Below are 22,272 nucleotides of genomic sequence, written 5' to 3'. Positions count from 1 at the left end.
AAGTTATTGTAGAGCTGTGAAATCGCTTCAATCATTTGTAATAACCCTGTATATATTACACCTACTGTAGGGAAAAGCACGTGGAAGAAGCATCAATACGATGGTTTATTTTCATTAGTTATCAGGAGTTATATATGCCTATTCTGGTGCACTTTGTTTGCATGTCGAAAACTTTAAGCCGGTCGGTGTGGCCGTGCGGTTCTAGGCGCTTCAGTCTGGAACCGCGTGACCGCTACGGTCGCAGGTTCGAAACCTGCCTAGGGCATGGATGTGTGTGATGTCCTTAGGTTAGTTAGGTTTAAGTAGTTCTAAGTTATAGGGGACTAATGACATCAGAAGTTAAGTCCGTCCCATAATGCTCAGAGCCATTTGAGCCATTTTTGAAAACTTTAAATCTGTCTACATCACATGATTCAAGTTACTTACTTCAAATCCGAGATAGCAGCAGTGATGCCCCCTTTTATCTACCACTTGAAAAGCTCTCTTCTGGCCTGGCCCTCCCCTCCCCATCCCCTATCTTGCAGAAAATGACAAATGCTAAATGGCAAATAGTAAATGATATATGACAAAAGGTTGAACAGTTGTTGACCTCAAAACTGCAACAAAGTGGTCTCAAAATTGGGGAGCTTGACCAAAAACTGCAACAACTTACCTCAAAACTGTACCATATTGCCTCAAAACTTAAACATATTGACCCAAAGATATAACAAACTGCCGAGCAATATTGTATCAAACTACCCTCTGTATTGGCCCAACATTTAAATTTCATCTAATAAAACATTTTCCTCTCTCTTTTCACTTCAGCCTCATTTCATTCAATATAGGGGTGTTTGTGCACAAAACGTTCTCACACCTGTCACCTCATGACAATATACACTCCTGGAAATTGAAATAAGCACACCGTGAATTCATTGTACCAGGAAGAGGAATCTTTATTGATACATTCCTGGGTTCAGATACATCACATGATCACACTGACAGAACCACAGGCACATAGACACAGGCAACAGAGCATGCACAATGTCGGCACTAGTAGAGTGTATATCCACCTTTCGCAGCAATGCAGGCTGCTATTCTCCCATGGAGACGATCGTAGAGATGCTGGATGTAGTCCTGTGGAATGGCTTGCCATGCCATTTCCACCTGGCGCCTCAGTTGGACCAGCGTTCGTGCTGGACGTGCAGACCGCGTGAGACGACGCTTCATCCAGTCCCAAACATGCTCAATGGGGGACAGATCCGGAGATCTTGCTGGCCAGGGTAGTTGACTTACACCTTCTAGAGCACGTTGGGTGGCACGGGATACATGCGGACGTGCATTGTCCTGTTGGAACAGCAAGTTCCCTTGCCGGTCTAGGAATGGTAGAACGATGGGTTCGATGACGGTTTGGATGTATCGTGCACTATTCAGTGTCCCCTCGACGATCACCAGTGGTGTACGGCCAGTGTAGGAGATCGCTCCCCACACCATGATGCCGGGTGTTGGCCCTGTGTGCCTCGGTCGTATGCAGTCCTGATTGTGGCGCTCACCTGCACGGCGCCAAACACGCATACGACCATCATTGGCACCAAGGCAGAAGCGACTCTCATCGCTGAAGACGACACGTCTCCATTCGTCCCTCCATTCACGCCTGTCGCGACACCACTGGAGGCGGGCTGCACGATGTTGGGGCGTGAGCGGAAGACGGCCTAACGGTGTGCGGGACCGTAGCCCAGCTTCATGGAGACGGTTGCGAATGGTCCTCGCCGATACCCCAGGAGCAACAGTGTCCCTAATTTGCTGGGAAGTGGCGGTGCGGTCCCCTACGGCACTGCGTAGGATCCTACGGTCTTGGCGTGCATCCGTGCGTCGCTGCGGTCCGGTCCCAGGTCGACGGGCACGTGCACCTTCCACCGATCACTGGCGACAACATCGATGTACTGTGGAGACCTCACGCCCCACGTGTTGAGCAATTCGGCGGTACGTCCACCCGGCCTCCCGCATGCCCACTATACGCCCTCGCTCAAAGTCCGTCAACTGCACATACGGTTCACGTCCACGCTGTCGCGGCATGCTACCAGTGTTAAAGACTGCGATGGAGCTCCGTATGCCACGGCAAACTGGCTGACACTGACGGCGGCGGTGCACAAATGCCGCGCAGCTAGCGCCATTCGACGGCCAACACCGCGGTTCCTGGTGTGTCCGCTGTGCCGTGCGTGTGATCATTGCTTGTACAGCCCTCTCGCAGTGTCCAGAGCAAGTATGGTGGGTCTGACACACCGGTGTCAATGTGTTCTTTTTTCCATTTCCAGGAGTGTAGATTGATGGGCAAAAGATCTAGTAAAATTCAGTTTCTGCAAAGTAAGAAGAAATACTGGAATTTTTGAAAAACTCATTTTGTTATAACTATATTTGTAATTTCTAATAGATTTAGGACATTAAGAAAATATCGGTTTTCTTTCAGTTTCAGGCAAAACTAAAGAGTATTTGCATTCAGTTGAAAAAAAAAAAAGGATTTTTGAATGTCCATCAGTAACACTCGTTTGCAATAATGCAGAAGCAGAATAAAAGTCTTGTTGATATTACAGGGCTATTACAAATGATTGAAGCGATTTCATAAATTCACTGTAGCTCCATTCATTGACATATGGTCACGACACACTACAGATACGTAGAAAAACTCATAAAGTTTTGTTCGGCTGAAGCCGCACTTCAGGTTTCTGCCGCCAGAGCGCTCGAGAGTGCAGTGAGACAAAATGGCGACAGGAGCCGAGAAAGCGTATGTCGTGCTTGGAATGCACTCACATCAGTCAGTCATAACAGTGCAATGACACTTCAGGACGAAGTTCAACAAAGATCCACCAACTGCTAACTCCATTCGGCGATGGTATGCGCAGTTTAAAGCTTCTGGATGCCTCTGTAAGAGGAAATCAACGGGTAGGCCTGCAGTGAGCGAAGAAACGGTTGAATGCGTGCGGGCAAGTTTCACGCGTAGCCCGCGGAAGTCGACGAATAAAGCAAGCAGGGAGCTAAACGTACCACAGCCGACGGTTTGGAAAATCTTACGGAAAAGGCTAAAGCAGAAGCCTTACCGTTTACAATTGCTACAAGCCCTGACACCCGATGACAACGTCAAACGCTTTGAATTTTCGGCGCGGTTGCAACAGCTCATGCAAGAGGATGCGTTCAGTGCGAAACTTGTTTTCAGTGATGAAGCAACATTTTTTCTTAATGGTGAAGTGAACAGACACAATGTGCGAATCTGGGAGGTAGAGAATCCTCACGCATTCGTGCAGCAAATTCGCAATTCACCAAAAGTTAACGTGTTTTGTGCAATCTCACGGTTTAAAGTTTACGGCCCCTTTTTCTTCTGCGAAAAAAACGTTACAGGACACGTGTATCTGGACATGCTAGAAAATTGGCTCATGCCACAACTGGAGACCAACAGCGCCGACTTCATCTTTCAACAGGATGGTGCTCCACCGCACTTCCATCATGATGTACGGCATTTCTTAAACAGGAGATTGGAAAACTGATGGATCGGTCGTGGTGGAGATCATGATCAGCAATTCATGTCATGGCCTCCACGCTCTCCCGACTTAACCCCATGCGATTTCTTTCTGTGGGGGTATGTGAAAGATTCAGTGTTTAAACCTCCTCTACCAAGAAACGTGCCAGAACTGCGAGCTCGCATGAACGATGCTTTCGAACTCATTGATGGGGACATGGTGCGCCGAGTGTGGGAGGAACTTGATTATCGGCTTGATGTCTGCCGAATCACTAAAGGGGCACATATCGAACATCTGTGAATGACTAAAAAACTTTTTGAGTTTTTGTATGTGTGTGCAAAGCATTGTGAAAATATCTCAAATAATAAAGTTATTGTAGAGCTGTGAAATCGCTTCAATCATTTGTAATAACCCTGTATATATTACACCTACTGTAGGGAAAAGCATGTGGAAGAAGCATCAATACGATGGTTTATTTTCATTAGTTATCAGGAGTTATATATGCCTATTCTGGTGCACTTTGTTTGCATGTCGAAAACTTTAAGCCGGTCGGTGTGGCCGTGCGGTTCTAGGCGCTTCAGTCTGGAACCGCGTGACTGCTACGGTCGCAGGTTCGAAACCTGCCTAGGGCATGGATGTGTGTGATGTCCTTAGGTTAGTTAGGTTTAAGTAGTTCTAAGTTATAGGGGACTAATGACATCAGAAGTTAAGTCCGTCCCATAATGCTCAGAGCCGTTTGAGCCATTTTTGAAAACTTTAAATCTGTCTACATCACATGATTCAAGTTACTTACTTCAAATCCGAGATAGCAGCAGTGATGCCCCCTTTTATCTACCACTTGAAAAGCTCTCCTCTGGCCTGGCCCTCCCCTCCCCATCCCCTATCTTGCAGAAAATGACAAATGCTAAATGGCAAATAGTAAATGATATATGACAAAAGGTTGAACAGTTGTTGACCTCAAAACTGCAACAAAGTGGTCTCAAAATTGGGGAGCTTGACCAAAAACTGCAACAACTTACCTCAAAACTGTACCATATTGCCTCAAAACTTAAACATATTGACCCAAAGATATAACAAACTGCCGAGCAATATTGTATCAAACTACCCTCTGTATTGGCCCAACATTTAAATTTCATCTAATAAAACATTTTCCTCTCTCTTTTCACTTCAGCCTCATTTCATTCAATATAGGGGTGTTTGTGCACAAAACGTTCTCACACCTGTCACCTCATGACAATATACACTCCTGGAAATTGAAATAAGAACACCGTGAATTCATTGTCCCAGGAAGAGGAATCTTTATTGATACATTCCTGGGGTCAGATACATCACATGATCACACTGACAGAACCACAGGCACATAGACACAGGCAACAGAGCATGCACAATGTCGGCACTAGTAGAGTGTATATCCACCTTTTGCAGCAATGCAGGCTGCTATTCTCCCATGGAGACGATCGTAGAGATGCTGGATGTAGTCCTGTGGAATGGCTTGCCATGCCATTTCCACCTGGCGCCTCAGTTGGACCAGCGTTCGTGCTGGACGTGCAGACCGCGTGAGACGACGCTTCATCCAGTCCCAAACATGCTCAATGGGGGACAGATCCGGAGATCTTGCTGGCCAGAGTAGTTGACTTACACCTTCTAGAGCACGTTGGGTGGCACGGGATACATGCGGACGTGCATTGTCCTGTTGGAACAGCAAGTTCCCTTGCCGGTCTAGGAATGGTAGAACGATGGGTTCGATGACGGTTTGGATGTATCGTGCACTATTCAGTGTCTCCTCGACGATCACCAGTGGTGTACGGCCAGTGTAGGAGATCGCTCCCCACACCATGATGCCGGGTGTTGGCCCTGTGTGCCTCGGTCGTATGCAGTCCTGATTGTGGCGCTCACCTGCACGGCGCCAAACACGCATACGACCATCATTGGCACCAAGGCAGAAGCGACTCTCATCGCTGAAGACGACACGTCTCCATTCGTCCCTCCATTCACGCCTGTCGCGACACCACTGGAGGCGGGCTGCACGATGTTGGGGCGTGAGCGGAAGACGGCCTAACGGTGTGCGGGACCGTAGCCCAGCTTCATGGAGACGGTTGCGAATGGTCCTCGCCGATACCCCAGGAGCAACAGTGTCCCTAATTTGCTGGGAAGTGGCGGTGCGGTCCCCTACGGCACTGCGTAGGATCCTACGGTCTTGGCGTGCATCCGTGCGTCGCTGCGGTCCGGTCCCAGGTCGACGGGCACGTGCACCTTCCACCGATGTACTGTGGAGACCTCACGCCCCACGTGTTGAGCAATTCGGCGGTACGTCCACCCGGCCTCCCGCATGCCCACTATACACCCTCGCTCAAAGTCCGTCAACTGCACATACGGTTCACATCCACGCTGTCGCGGCATGCTACCAGTGTTAAAGACTGCGATGGAGCTCCGTATGCCACGGCAAACTGGCTGACACTGACGGCGGCGGTGCACAAATGCTGCGCAGCTAGCGCCATTCGACGGCCAACACCGCGGTTCCTGGTGTGTCCGCTGTGCCGTGCGTGTGATCATTGCTTGTACAGCCCTCTCGCAGTGTCCGGAGCAAGTATGGTGGGTCTGACACACCGGTGTCAATGTGTTCTTTTTTCCATTTCCAGGAGTGTATTACAGAGGGAATGAAAGGAGAAAAATGTTATAGGCATAAATTTTATTAGAAAAAATTGTAACAGTTGACTTTGATATGTTATGCTATCACACACAGTGGAAACATGTGAATTTAGTGCACATTCTACTTCATCTTCAACACAGTCTAGAATATCTTCCTTTGCAGGCAGTGTGTTGTTAGAAATTGAGTTAATATTTAAAACATTTCAGCATCCTGGTGCAAATTAAAATACATAAGAATGTGGCTGATCTCTGTATTAATTAAAATAATACAATTCACGGCCACAGAGCTTAACAGCCAAATCAGCCATTTTCTTTCATGGTACAGAAACTATTCACTGAAATAAATACTTCCATGCCTAAGGTAAACTTCAAAAACAAGAAAGTGTTCAGAATGTGTAAAGCACTCCTTCTTAAGCATTCACTTCTGAAAGAACATTTAGATTATCAATGACTTCATAGATGAGAAATATAGGCCACTGCAAATTAAACGAGGAGGCATGACAATCTTCTTTTAGAGATCTAATACAATATGTTTTATTGATTGGCGACTCCATGGCGTGTTGTGTGCACCACGACCAAATATTGGATATAATTGGAAGGAAAATCAGCACTGGCCGTATTCTGTTGTTTTATTGTCAGCAAAATCGATTTTCGGTCACTTGGTGACCATCCTCAGTGCTGTAATATACAATTAAAATTGGTAGGCACTGGTATCAAGCTATAACCACAAGCTTAGAGCGATCACATAGCTTGTGGTTATAGCTTAATACCAGTGCCTACCAATTTTAATTGTATATTACAGCACTGAGGATGGTCACTAAGTGACCGAAAATCGATTTTGCAGACAATAAAACAACAAAATACGGTCAATGCTGATTTTCCTTCCAATATGTTTTATTGTTTCACACAGTGATAATATGTGAAAGGAAACAGTTTTTATATACACAGTACACACAAAAAGTTATGAATTAATTTTTCGAAATCGACTGTGTCCGTATTATTCACTCTTTCATGATATATCATGCACATTCTACCACTATTAAGAAAGTCGAGTTCAGCAGGACTAATGGTCAATAATCTTGGCGGTAGATATATCTTGCAGTCTTTCGCCACTCTAGATTTAGTGTTGATGAGTTATGAGCTCAGTATCAGAACGTGGCGCCCCTTCTCCAGTGCTGACAATCTCACAGTGCATACTCCTCTTCCACCCTTAACCAGATTATTCGCTTTCCATAACATGCGATCCCTGTGTTCTTTTATTGCAACATTATATATATATATATATATATATATATATATATATATATATATATATATATATAAGAAGTAGTGCAATAAGGGTAACTACAATTATCATTATGATGACGGTGTCTCTGATGGTGCAGCAGCAACAAATAAGCTACTGTTGATAACACGCCATCAATGCTGATTCAACAGGAAAACATGTGATTACTGAGCATAAATATGATTACTAAGCATTGGGCAGCAAGTTTTTCATCTTGCTATTGACACATGCTTCATATTTCATTTTCCACATTTCAAGGAATGTATAACCTTTTCACCTCATATTTGGCTTCCGCCTTAAAGCAACAGGAAACACGCAATGCTTCCTCACTTCATAGTTACATTGGCTGCCAGTAATATAATTTTGTAGCGGAATAAACTATGGCTGGCAGTGTAAGACAACACATTGTCATAAGCATCTCTGGTAAGCTCTGATAAGAGTGTCATATCAGACACAGGCCTTGTGGCTGGGTCACTGTCACAGCCCTCAGTTGGCTTCTGCGGCCCACACTTCTTGTTGCATTCCTCCATCCCCAAACACTCGCGATCTTTCATGACTGCTACTTTATCAACTGGTTCCCTTGCCAAACTATAAACAGGTGGGAGTCAACATAACATTTTCACTTTATTAAAACACTGTGGTGACCTCAACCCACAGGAAAAATAATTATCAAAATCTCAACTGTGAAGTCATCCAAAATTCTAGTTGGAAAACTACACTCTTTGTTATACTTCTCAATTGGTCACGATCCCACTTTGTTTATGAACTGAAAACTCTAATATTCACGAGAAACTGCTCTGAAATTAACTTGAACTAACAAAATTGTGTATATATTCTCTGAAACTTCAAAGCCATCTAAGACAATATCTTAAAGGAATTAGAAAAAGTGACAAAATTTCGTGAATCACACACAATACTGTTAACAATCGCATGAACACGGGGGGGTCTCACCATACATCTACCCACTTTTGAGTATAACCAGTGTCTCTTAATACTACGACTCGTAGCAATACAATATCAAAAACTTTTATTACTGGGTATACAGTCACTACGTGATTTGACAGCTGACATTTATAATTCCCGCTCACGTCAGGAAAAGCACCAATACGGAAATAGCAGCTTTTACGTTATTGGTCAGAACGCAAGCAATAATAGCGTTCGCAGTAATTTTCGCGCGAAGCCATATTTCGCGACAAAATACTCTTATTAGTCACTGTCATATATCTAGTCTCATAACAATACATAGAACTACGTAAAATAACTACAATAATTTTGACATGCAAGGAGAATTAGTCCTAATGAGAGGAAGAAGTTCTTATTTACTGGTGTTTCAACAATTACTACCAGGCAACTTTTAATTCACTGATTGTAATTTTATTTTCGTTAGCAGAAAGCAAACAAACTAAACAAAGAATTTAATTAAATAGAGTCTGTAATTCTTATACTTTTAATAGAGAAAGAAAGTTTCAAGGTCAGGGGATAGCGTATGGCGAAATCTCTTAACTTTTTGTTGCATACGAAGCGTTGCGTTAGGCGGCACGATGTCGGCCGGTTACGATGATGAGAGCAGGCTACAGACAGTTCCGCTGGTTAATCTTCTCCGGCGAAACGCAAATAAAGTTCCGACACAGCTGTGTCATTAACCCCGTGGTGATTAACAAACCACAAGACGCCAGTATACGAACGTTGTTGACATGTCCTCCCTTTCAAAGTACATGACGTAGACATCGCTCGTTTTTACACTTTATGCACTGTCCGTGACGCTATCGTCCATAATTACACGGTTCGTCACATTCATATAGTCTTAGCCACAAATACACAGTTCATAGAATTGTTCTTGTGTGTAAAGCACACCGTAAACAATGTCCACTCTGTTCTCGCATTTCAAACTTCGACAACGTCACTGAAAGCCATTTATATTGCACAGTTAATTAGTCTTCACTTTCACGGCTTGATAGAATGTGATATACAACAGTTCCACCACCCAAAACCAATACCAGCAAAGTTCATTCGCATAAAAGCACAGTTCGTGTCGGCCACAACAAAGTAATGTTAGCGGCACTTTCACAGTCCGGTTTATTTGCTCTTAAAGTTCGCTGGCGATGGCATTACATACCGCAGTGGTAAAGAGAATTAACAATGTGATAGTTCGGTATCACTGTCCATACAATTACGTATGCTTTTCATGAAACACAGTACTATTTTTACCGCGCACGCTTCACAGACTCGCCATCCACCATCCCCTCTACTACGCAACCACCTTTCGACTCTGGATATCACTATCGCTGTCCCCTGTCTATAGATGTTATATCGTTATCGTAAATTACATAAACCTTTATAAACGTTATTGACTGCATTTTTCACAATTAATAATATTCCAAAAGAGAACTTGACAAACTTTACCACAGGTACAAAACAAGAAACATATTTATCCATTGGCAAACGTAATAATCACAATTACATCTTTACATTTAAAAACCACAGTAGAATGTTACGTAATCACAATTAGAAATGCCCATATGAACAAAACAAATAGAATAGAAATCTAAAGAAAATCACGAAAAAAAATTTTATATGCGTAGTTAGCAATGCCTTCACAACACCCAAAGATCACACAAAGCATCAGACGATTTTGGATTTCTTGGGAGGTTTGGCCTCAATTCCTAGCTTGAGAATCTAACATGTATTGAATAATCCTGGATTACACCGCACACCATTCCTGGCGTTAAAGCACATATGCTCTCCAATAATAGTGGTGTGCATCTGGTACAGGATCCTGTGGCGCACTGAAGTTCCAAAATTGTGGAGGAAACACAACGGATTGTGTTTTTCAGGTGTGATGTCTTGCAAATAGTAGATGCAGGGAAATAGGTAATTCTGTACTCGTAGATTTCCGAAACTCTTACTAATTCATTTAAAGATTTATGAGACTATGGTCGTCTACAAGATGATGCAAAAAGTGGGAGAGGACAATAGTATGCCTGATATTATAATTTTATAATGTCAGTGATAAGAAGAAATTGGGAGTGCAGTTTCTAATTCGATTTGGTCTTCTGACGACTTCACTAGATGGTAAACAACCACCATGTACTGTTTAACCATTTACTGTTTATCAACACCTGTTCACTGTTTACTGTTACCATTTACATTTCACCTATATTACCTGATTACAATTTGCCATTTACCCATATTACCTGTTTACTTAGTTACCATTTACCGTTAACCCATGTGAGCAGTGGTATAAACTGAGATATTTGGATACAGTCAGTTGAATGAGCACTGCATTTGCCAACATGCCTACTTTGCCACTGGATGGGAGAGTATTCAAGTATTGAAATTTTGACCAAAATATCTGCAGTAAACTGGCATTGTCGCAAAAAGGGCAAGCTGAAGCTGCCTCTGTACTGGAAAATGTATTTAAGCACATTTCTCTACCGCTACAGAAATTAGGACAGCTTTTCTGAAAGAAGATAGACCAACGCAAACAAGATGAAGTCAAATAAAACAATGTATTTATGAAACCAGAAGAAGAAGAATATGATGATGATAATGACGATGAATATGTGGAAAATAGTGGCTGGGGATGATGATGATGGTATTGAAGAACAGTCACGAAACAAAATTATGGAATAGACACAGGGGAACTGGTAGGATCATTTTTGTTGACCTAATATACAAAACTGGCGATACTGTGTACGAAATTAGCTTGATCCATTAGCAAAAGTAGTGATGGTTAGTAATTCAATGTGGAATTCAATGGAAATGATTTCACAATTCACAACGTAAGAGGGTTGTTACTTCACCAGTAGATGACAATGGAGATGATTTAATAATTCACAATATAAGAAACACGTAAACAATAGTATTATACGATATATTGTTTAGAATTAAACCTCCTGAAAACAGCTACGAAACACGATGTCTTCAATATCATGGTAAAATTACCTTGGCTAGCAGTGCTCAAAAGCAAAGATATCTCGCCTACAGACAATAACTTCCAACACAGATGATAAATATAGGCACATTTTTAAGACTGCATTAGACGAAATTGGTGGATCATTGTTGAGAGTTGATGACATACATGTCTATATGGGAGAAGGACATTTCCGATCCTAATCCAGCTGTGCCTAATCTTGGATACTGAAAATCTCGCCATGTTTTGTCAAAGGAAACAATGCGACTCAGGAATCACGCACTTCAGCTGCCCATCATTCCCGGTTCTCAGAGACTGATTCAAGAAGGCAGCCATACTGAAAGCAGACAGAGCTAAACGAAGACATGGAAAACAATATATTTACGTAAACAGCGGGTGGAGAAAAAAAAAGAAGAAAATGATTACGATGAGGAAGATAATGATAATTACGATATGGGAGAAAAAGAAAAAGAAGAAGAAGATGAGAACTTCGCAATAATCATCATCATTTTCTTCAAGAGGAAGACGGTCTCCAACAAATCGTTAGCAAATGTCAACCAGAATAAATTGGTAATGTTATTAGTATTCTTGCTAGCTTTGAATGTGGTAGGTAACGATACACATGGTAATGGAACAATGTCTACTGAAAAGGAACTTCGCAAAGCCTCTTTACGACGGTTCTCGAAAATAAAGCAAAATCCTCCAAACTGGCGTCTGAGGACATTCAACTGATTGAGAAATATGCGCAAACAATGCATTTTGCAGATTCACAAGCAGTTCATGTAATTATTGCAAAAGATTTTGCAGAAAGCACTGGATCTTTGGTTCGGTGAGAGACCATATTTGATTCCACAGAAGAACTGAAAATATGTCACAAATCAGACAGTCTGTGTTACGGCTGTAGATTGGCGCATACAATCAAGTGGCCCAGTTACATTATCACTAGAGGCTGTGAGCAACTCCTGGTAGGAGTGTTGAAGCTTGTAGATGCACAGCGTGTTGAATTATTATGCACACACCTGAAAAATCAGAAAAAAATATTATGAAAACTGTGCCACAGAGATGCGAGGTCCGATTATTTATTCCCTATTGTAGAGATTCAATGTCTGCATTGAAGACTGAGGTTCTGGGATATATCGGACCTTGAATCATGTTCCTCGGATATGTGGACACGGAAATATGAAACTTCTGTCAACAACAATGGTAATTTGAAGTGGAATGATCATATAAAATTAATTGTTGGTAAGGCGGGTACCAGGTTGAGATTCATTGGGAGAGTGCTTAGAAAATGTAGTCCATCAACAAAGGAGGTGGCTTACAAAACACTCGTTCGACCTATACTTGAGTATTGCTCATCAGTGTGGGATCCGTACCAGATCGGTCTGACGGAGGAGATAGAGAAGATCCAAAGAAGAGCGGCGCGTTTCGTCACAGGGTTATTTGGTAACCGTGATAGCGTTACGGAGATGTTTAATAAACTCAAGTGGCAGACTCTGCAAGAGAGGCGCTCTGCATCGCGGTGTAGCTTGCTCGCCAGGTTTCGAGAGGGTGCGTTTCTGGATGAGGTATCGAATATATTGCTTACCCTACTTATACCTCCCGAGGAGATCACGAATGTAAAATTAGAGAGATTAGAGCGCGAACGGAGGCTTTCAGACAGTCGTTCTTCCCGCGAACCATACGCGACTGGAACAGGAAAGGGAGGTAATGACAGTGGCACGTAAAGTGCCCTCCGCCACACACCGTTGGGTGGCTTGCGGAGTATAAATGTAGATGTAGATGTAGATGAACAATACAGAAAACTGGTTGACAATGCTTGGTAATCACATTTTTTGTTATTAACGTCATTTTTGCCCGATGATTCAACATTGGTGGTGTGCTAAAAAAGCTGGAAGACTCACAGCAGTAGCTTAGTCATTCTTGCTGCATCATCAGGAACATCAAAAGTATCATTACAATCATCTCTGTAGTCAATGTCATTGCAAAGTGTAAGTACAAGAGGCACCTCATATTACTAATTGAGTCTATATGTTTTGTTTGTTATAATACGGGTTGGGATGCTTTTTGTTATATTTTCATTTTTCCTGTACCGTATTCTTTGATTGTCAAGAATTCTGCACCACAGACTATCGATTTCTTCTAAAGGAACTTGCATTTCGCATTTTGGGTGGTGCTCAAAGTAGTGCGGTCGCTCCTGATGCTCTCATTCTACAGTGGGCAACGCCATGTTATGAGGCACACAACGTCTGCAAAATGGTGAATGGAAAATCACCACCATCACATTATGGACAAAGCTGGTGTACTACTGGAGGTGGCACTGATTGGTATATGTGTGTAGTTATTCTGTCTGAATCACATGCCTATGTCAAGAGGTAGGAGAAAGTGAAATGAATGAGGCCTATTGCCAGAATATGACGTGCATAATATTGCTGACAAAGGTTGTCCCTCACTTTCTCCACTCTGATCGAAAATACATGTGGCCGAACACAAAACTGAGACTGGTTAAATGTGATGTTGTTGGGACTGTGGTGGCTTGATTGCCACCTGCAAAATTTCCTTTGTGGCACCAATGGGCAGAGTGGACCTTCTTCTTGAAGAATGGAAGAAACAGAGTGTTTGCTTATGAAAATAATAAAATTTATCTGCAAAACAATTGAAAATTTGTGCTGACAAGTTAACTGTGACTTTAGTGTAGGTATGAATATTATTGTGTGAAAATGTAAATAATACAGGTATAAGTAGAGAGTCAATGAGCATTCTAAGCAAAAATACTGACATCAGAACTCTTTTTTTCCATCAGCATTCATGGAATTCTGACATAAACACATCTGATGCATCAAGGCCATGACATCATAGCTCCCAAAAATCTGATATCATTGTGGCATTTCCCTGTGAAGGCCACTCCCCCTCTCCCAGAGCCCTCCCGCCCCCTGACCACAAGCTCCCAGCACCCACACTTGTTGATGTTATCACTAACGGCGAGCAAGCTCAGCTGAGCAATCTTTATAACGTGTTTCAGTGTCCGTTATCATTTGCCATCTGCATATTCTCTAGTGTGAAGCGCCGCCAACAGCTTCGTTAGCGATCAGCTGGGAAGAAAAAGACTATTGTTTTGTAACTGATTTTGCAGTAACAATACGGTTATTAATTTTTTTGTTTCTCTGTGGATTCGTAGACTCTAAATGCCTGATAAAAGAAAACATGGTCCATAGCACGCTAGTAGACACATCAATTTGGGTGAGGGCAGCAGCTAACGTTATTCTGTTTCCCTGCACGACTACAAGTGTATTTTTTTACGGATAAACTAAAAACATCATGACATTCTCTGTCCATGCTTAGGTTTTGTCATCACTCTTACACACCCTGATCCAGTGCTGAATTTAGTGATAATACGAGACGGGTGCACAGTGGGCTGTAACTCATAAGATGCACACTTTATAATCTAAGTGGCCTCCGTGAACTGTACTGCCATCAGTATATACCAGGGGTGGTTTGCACAGTATGTAAGAAGCAAGGCCATATGACGAGCGATTGCCACAAATGCACGTGGTTGGCTCTTCGAAGAGGAGGAAAGAAGTAATAGCTACAGGCAGTTTACAATATATACATGTAGGTAAATAAATATATCCCATATACATTGATTTTTACTTTTTTACCGTAGCAATAAGTAACAACATGCAGTCAATCTTGCAACAGGAGCAGTCTTACAACTGTCAGCTGTACACTTTTTTTTAATTACGAGGAAAAAGCGGGAAATTGGTAAAACTTGCAGGACATGCAAGAAAAAAGTTAAATACATTATGTGGATATGTATCTGCCTACTCTGTAGATGTACCCATTCTTGCAGAAAAAGATGCTTGCAATATTAGTAATTAGCTGCATAAAAGTTAAGTGAAGGTCTTAGCCCAGCAGCACTCGCGCAAGAGCAGATAGCAATGTCATGATGTAGCCTCTATCTACTAAAAATATCCGAATGATCTGAATTATTTATCATACAGGTGCCAAACGAGAAGTACTGTACTTTCATACAGGTACTAAATGCGGGTTACTGTGCTTTTAGCTGCTTTATTTCGAAAATTTTTCAAGGCCACCTACCTACCCACTTCCCATACATGTACATCATTGTAAATTGGAGACTTATGTAGGAGTTTTGGCAGCATAGCGAACGGGAAAGCGAATATTCTTGTACAAAAGCTTTGTCACATTCTACGCATACTTTTACGTACAGAAAACAATTCTTTCTTTATTCTTACCCAGTATAGTTTTAATAGTATCCAGTTTCATTGTTAGGTTGTTTGAGCAAATGGAGGCGGCATTGCCAAATCGCTATGTGGTATTTCACGAAGAAGGTACCCACGCCACTGGTACAGACACGCTCGGAGCCTCAGTTAACTATCGTCACAAATGCAGCTCATATGTAGGAAACCACAGCACTTGGAATTCAGATAAATAGAATCTCACAAATCGCATTACACTATTAATAAGACAACTCGACTTATGGGGACATAGAGCATGACAGCGAGTTTTTCTTTCCTCTCTAGATTCCTATGTAACTAAACGAATGGATGTCTACCAATTTACACTAAAATAGAACCATGTAGTTGATAACAGAATGGATCGCGTGTTTTAACCTTGTGCAAGACTGTTTAAGTGTTTTAGAACCCAATAAACCGTATTAACAATGTGTTCCATTGTACTCAGCGCCAGTCACTTCCTCGTAGTATCAATTAACGAATAACGTATGAACAACTGCTGTGCTGTCATAACTCGCCAGAGTGCCGCCATCTTAGTTCTTTAGAGTATAAAAGGAGGTATGACGGCCGCAATCGATGTCTTCTGTGGTAGAGGACAGTGTCAATACGGATTCCTCAAAAGTGCTAAATATCCCTCAGGTTTTAGAGAGGAAGACGAGACCAGCCGACGAATGTTTGGTCTGTGGTCATTACTGGAGAACCTGGACGATCTTGTTACAAACGTTGGCGACATAAGTTACACAGAGAGGTACACTTCTTAGGCAAAAAGAATTTAAATGTGCTTACACCCATTACCGAAGAATTTTGAAATAACATTATGCTAGGTAAAATCTGTGATCAACTGGACAGACAGCACACGTTGTTGACATACCTACCATACCTCCGAGAAAATGGACTCGCCCGTCCCAAGTCACCGGCGTGCGCACAATCGAGGGAAACACAGTCACTTGTGAGCGAGCGTCTAACGTAACGGTGTTACTATGTTTTCGAAACAGGAACAACGGAGGTGGATCAAGATTAAACGTGACAGAGGTCGTACAGCATGACAGTGTCTTCAAGGTATTCAAGAGGCGTGCGGGGAATTGGCAGTGCCGTACAGAACAGTGGCATGTTGGGTAAAAGTCTTCAACGAAGGTCGGCAAACTGTGGCAGATATGCATCGGGCAGGTCGTCCTCTCGTCTCTGAAGAAGAAGTGCATGCTGTTGCCGCGTTAGTGGACAGTGATCGACGCCATACGATTCGTGAGCGCGCCCACGAAACCGGATGAGCGCATACGATTATGCTTCGCATCCTGAAGGAACGCCTGGGCATGCGAAAAATTGCATCACGATGGGTTCCGCATGACTTGACGGAAATGCATAAGTGGATGCGTTACGACGCTGCTCAGACTCACTAGGAGCGCTATGAGCGCGAGGGAGAGGCTTTCTTACGCCGTATCGTAACATTGGATGAGACATGAGCCGCATCGTACGAGCCAAAAATGAAAAGCCAATCCAACGAATGGCGTTATTATGGGTCGCCGCGAAAGTCGAAAGTGTGTCAGAGCCCCAGTATGGTGAACGTTAATGGTGATTCCCGTGTACGACTGTGATGCTGTTATCCTAACGCATTGCGTTCCTCCACTGCAGACCGTCAATGCACAGTATTACTGTTCGTTTTTGGAGCGTCACCTGAGACCAGCTTTGCGAAAGAAGCGGCGACACTTTCTGTGCAACCCACCCATCATTTTGCATGACAATGCGCGGACGCACACAGCGCAAGCTGTGGCTGCTCTGTTCGGTCGATGAGACTGGGAAGTGCGCTATACCATCCACCATCCACCCCGGACTTAAGTCCTTGTGACTTAGATTTGATTCCGAAGATGAAGGAACCACTTCGTGGTATTCGCATCAGAACTATTTCAGAGATTCGACAGGCAGTAGACCGCTCCATCAACAGAACAGGCTCTGCTAACGTTATACTACGCCTTTCACATCGCTGACAAGTGCTTCTACATAACGCTGGTGACTACTTCGAACGACAGTAACAGGTAAAAACATGTAACTCTTTTGTATCGTCTGTGGATAAATAGTTGCCACTATTTAAGTTCCAACCCTCGTATTTAGCGTAGAATCTGATGACTGGCTATCATGCCGGCCGCGGTGGTCTAGCGGTTCTAGGCGCTCAGTCCGGAACCGCGCGACTGCTACGGTCGCATGTTCGAATCCTGCCTCGGGCATGGATGTGTGTGATGTCCTTAGGTTAATTAGGTTTAAGTAGTTCTAAGTTCTAGGGGACTGATGACCACAGATGTTAAGTCCCATAGTGCTCAGAGCAATTTTGGACTGGCCATGTTCCCGGGACGCAGCTTCCAAGCGCGATACAGCCTATGTTGCGAGAACTCAGAAGCGAACACAGTGGCGTGATTGAGTTCCCGACATTAGGTGTGTTTGCCTTTCAGGCTCTGCAAAAACAAACACGGCCGTTTTGTAGCGAGGTGTGTGCATCCCGATCGCTGCATTCTCAGTACTCCAATGTATCGCTACCTACCATTACTATTTTACTGTAAATGCAAATACCTCCCTGTGTTTAAAGCAATATGTAAAGCTTGTTTGTGCATTTTGCAATAGCTTATTCTTTTACCCATTTGTGTTTCGTATACTATCTGTTTCTGACAGTTGTCTAAGCCATATACTCCTATTCCCGTTTCCTGACTTCGATGTCTTCCATTTCCAGTTTTCTTTTTTCGTATACATAACACATTAACCTTCTTTAGCGGTTTGTTAACTCAGTAGACAAACTGCAGAACATTGTTCAAACACCACACAGTAGCTGTTCTTAAGTTATTTGTTAATTAATACTGCATGAAAGCGACACAGTGTCACACAGACTACAGTTGTCAATACTGTTTGTTGGTCTTTGCTCAGCGTGAAATACATGAGCCATTGTGTTTCCAGCTATAAGATTCTTGCCACATATAGATGCATGGATTTCTTTCGCGTACCGCTTAATGCAGTAAATAGGTCACCATTCCGACATTTATCGACCAGTACTCCAAGGTATGTCTATTTGCGGTCACTGTGGCCGCCATTATCTTTGTTTGCTAGTGTTAAGAATAAGGACAAAATTTAGTAAGAGAAATGCAAAGAATAGCCTTACATTTCTAGACACCTCACTGACTTGCTGGCAAGGATATAGATATCTAAAAGGAGGTCGATGTGTCAAGCAGACTTTCCGCATTACCTATTAAAAACTTATAAGCTGGTCCCGTGACCATGACATCACTTTTCGTTCCTTTATAGTAGCTCCATTTCTAGTTTTCTTTTCTTTTTTGTATACATAATTCATTAACCTTGCTTAGGAGATTATTACAAAGTAGATTAACTGCAGAATACCACACACAGATTGACATTTCATTGTATACAGAGAGGCCCCTCACTGCATCAGAGGTGTACACATTCCGCTTTTAACCTGCCCATGCTTGCCTGTTAACCAGGCATACAAGATGGCGCACGTTATTAGCAGCACGGGTAGGCTGCTGTGTTCCCATCCAAGCCGAGCTATGCATAAACCAAAGAGGCTAAAGAAGTCTTGCTTGCCTGCCCGTCTTCCCGTAGTGCTACGGTGGGTAGCAGTTTATAGTGTACACTTCACTGTAGTGTCATGAGGAGGGTTCGGAAATTGATGAAAAGTATTTTTTCACTCGAGCATCACAAGACGAGGGTCAATTAAATATACATTCATTTTGATCATTGTGGGCCAGAAAAAGGTGCATTTTATTTGGCCCAGAAAAAAAATCTTTATTGCGAATTGTTTAATATCAACGACGCGTTTCACCGTTTCGAGGCATTATCAGATTGTGTAAAGTAGCTAGATGTGTAATCCACCCGTCATAAAGCCACGCAAAACTTTCCACATTATATGGCTTTATCAAAGAGGGGTTACATATCCAGCTACTTTTATATAGTCTGATGATGCCCCGAAAGGGTGAAACGCGTCATGGATATCAAATAATTTCGCAACCAAGACTGTTTATATTCTGAAATAATTCGAAACTGGTTGCTTTAGCCTCTGCCACAACGCAACGGAATAGTTTTTATTTTATTCATCCCTTTTTCCTTTTTGGCGTATTTCAGGCTTATTAATCTGTTTCGACATGAACAGTTTTCTCTGACAATTCATTCTCTTTGGTCTAGTACTGCCTATTCTCAAGTCGAACCACCAACTGGTCATCTCTAGCACATGTTTCCTGTAGCACACAGAGCTATAATTTTCGTAAAACACAGAATCACACGAAAACAGTTCTTAAAGATATTAAAGATCACCTTGTTGTATAACGCAACATACCTTACTTGAAAATCACTTAAACCTGTGTGTTATATATTTGTTACATTTTTTGAAAGAAATGCTTGCATATTACCCGCTCTACCCCATCAACAGGGCAGAATAGGACAAGACATTTTTTTGTGGTATTATCACTAAACTCTGAAATATAAAAAATATCATCTTATCAGTAAGGCCTAAAGTTGTTTAGTGAATAATTGAGACTAATGAATACGATAGTTTATGAACTCAGTTCAGGTGAATTTAGGCCAGATAATCTGAATTAACTTATTAACAGCGATTATACTCTGGTAAAGAAATTGTAAAATCGAATTCTGAATCTTGTATGTCTGCTGTGATCTTTTACGCCATCTATAACGAATATCGCAGTGATATTCTAGTTCGCGTTTTCAAGATTCTTGGTGAGCGTGTCATCTCTGATGGTGCTTCGTATATGGACTGAACATTTATAGTTAACGTATATTGACGAAGTTTGGAGAGTGATATCAAATGGAGACAGGTACTTAAACGCTTCTGTACCCTGGAAAGGCTTATCGGAATTAATTATCGTCATACATATTCATGAAAGAAGAAACTGCAACCAGATATTAGTGAACGGTTTGAACATCGATTTTTTGAAACGTAGTTTCTTTCACAGTATTGAAAAATTTCTACACACGAATGGAATTCAGCATTCTACGTTCAGGATCTGACACTGAAGAAGTGGACTTAATAAGGGGATAATTAATTGCACGAAGATTTAATGCATGTTCCCTTTTTGCTGGTCAGACTACAGTTACGCACCTGCGGCGTGGCTACACAAGGTCTCATCGACTATATAAGGAAAAAATGTCCTTATCCATTAATTAATTCGTCGTAGGAATCCTGTATTTGACATCAGGAGCGTGTCGGGACAGCGCACCTCGAGTCTAAGTTCGCATACATTCGAAAATATGCAGGTTGTGCGAAACTTCTTTCAGCTGTTTACATTAATTTCGTCACTCAGAATTCTTAATACGAACATGTATAACGTCGTTGGATTTTACCTGCTAATCTTAGGGCATTAAAAGGAGGCAACACAAGTTTCACAAGATAATTCAGTAACAGTCGCTCGAATTTTGTTTTAATTCAAAATCGATGTCATATCTTCAAACAAAAATTTTAAGAAACTGATGCATGTTAAACTAAAATCCTTATGTATAACTCATTTTTAAATATCATTTGCTTTTATGAACCGCTTGCGGCAAAAGCATACCATACTTAATGAAAATCATTTTGGGATATAAAATTTTAATTTCCAATTTCCTTTTTGCAGGAACCTCGTGGTCGACGTAAACCTGTTGTCTATTATTGGGGCCATGAAACAACTGGAATACGACAGCTCATTCGATAAGTTCTGGAATTTCACAAACGCAGAGTTCAGTGCTGAGAGTGGCTTCCTGACCGCAGTCACTTTCAATGAAAAGGTGGTCAAGCCGCGGCCCTGTCTCATATCGCTGGGTAACATCCACAATTTGGGCGGTACCAGTGTCGAGGAACTGAGTCTTTATAACAACAAGGTCAGCCCCACAAATCTCACGTTTGGACCAATGCCAAAGCTAAGGATACTGCGTCTTGTCCACTGTTCTTTATTGGATTTTCCGGATGGTACGTATATACCCCGTCTATACGTTTGACAATAATTTTCCTTGAAAGTTCTACATTAATATATCTCTCTGTCTCTCAGTCTTTCTGTTCTACCTCTTATTGACATGTGCATTCTCATAAGTCAACGCATACCAACAAGTCAATGCACACCTCCCAATCCCACAAAGCACTGAAAGGCTTGCAGCGAAGAGTAGACTTTCGAGATTGTCAAACTTGATGGTTTCCAATTACCTTACCAGGAAACAGTGAAAGATCTCGCCATAATCTTGGGTGAGCATCTAAACTGACAAGAATAAAGTGTTGCAGCACGTGCATGCCTCTCCTCTGCCTGCATGCATTCCAAAGGTTTAGAAAAAATTTTCCACTTGAAAGTAAACAAAAATTAGTCCAGTCTTCAGTCCTGTGAAATCTTTACTACTGTGATTTATCTCAACATGGCACAAATAATTAAACCCCCACACAATACGAGGTTGCTATGAATGCTTCTGGAAGATGTGCGTAATATTCAGTTGTGTGAGGTTGTCAGTTATTCCTGTTCTCAGTTGGATGCGATCAGATAGGCGACGCGATTTTCACTTGCTTCTGTGTTTTCATTGCTTTCTTAGTCACTGGTGTCCTAAGTAGCTCTCATCGCGTGTCATATGCCATTCATGATTCCATAACTCGTATCGCATTGGATACGTACATTACCTCGGATGTAGCTGTGCACAACACTAAATCATTTCCACTCCTTT

The 22,272-nt window shown here is 42.3% G+C and overlaps 1 protein-coding gene across 2 annotated transcripts in view; it reads left to right on the top strand.

Moving 5' to 3' along the window:
• Nucleotides 1–22,272, top strand: part of LOC126457469 (toll-like receptor 4) — a 122,523-nt gene that overhangs the window by 27,884 nt on the left and 72,367 nt on the right. For both annotated transcript variants that reach the window (XM_050093760.1, XM_050093759.1), the window contains exon 2: nucleotides 21,207–21,538. In XM_050093760.1, coding sequence (XP_049949717.1) covers nucleotides 21,207–21,538 — 332 coding nt within the window. The remainder of the gene's footprint in view (nucleotides 1–21,206; nucleotides 21,539–22,272) is intronic.

Source organism: Schistocerca serialis, chromosome 2, assembly GCF_023864345.2.
Source record: "Schistocerca serialis cubense isolate TAMUIC-IGC-003099 chromosome 2, iqSchSeri2.2, whole genome shotgun sequence".
Classification (NCBI taxonomy): Eukaryota; Metazoa; Arthropoda; class Insecta; order Orthoptera; family Acrididae; genus Schistocerca; species Schistocerca serialis.
The sequence above is the reverse complement of the archived record's forward strand: the minus strand, read 5'-3'. Positions and strand labels throughout refer to the sequence as shown.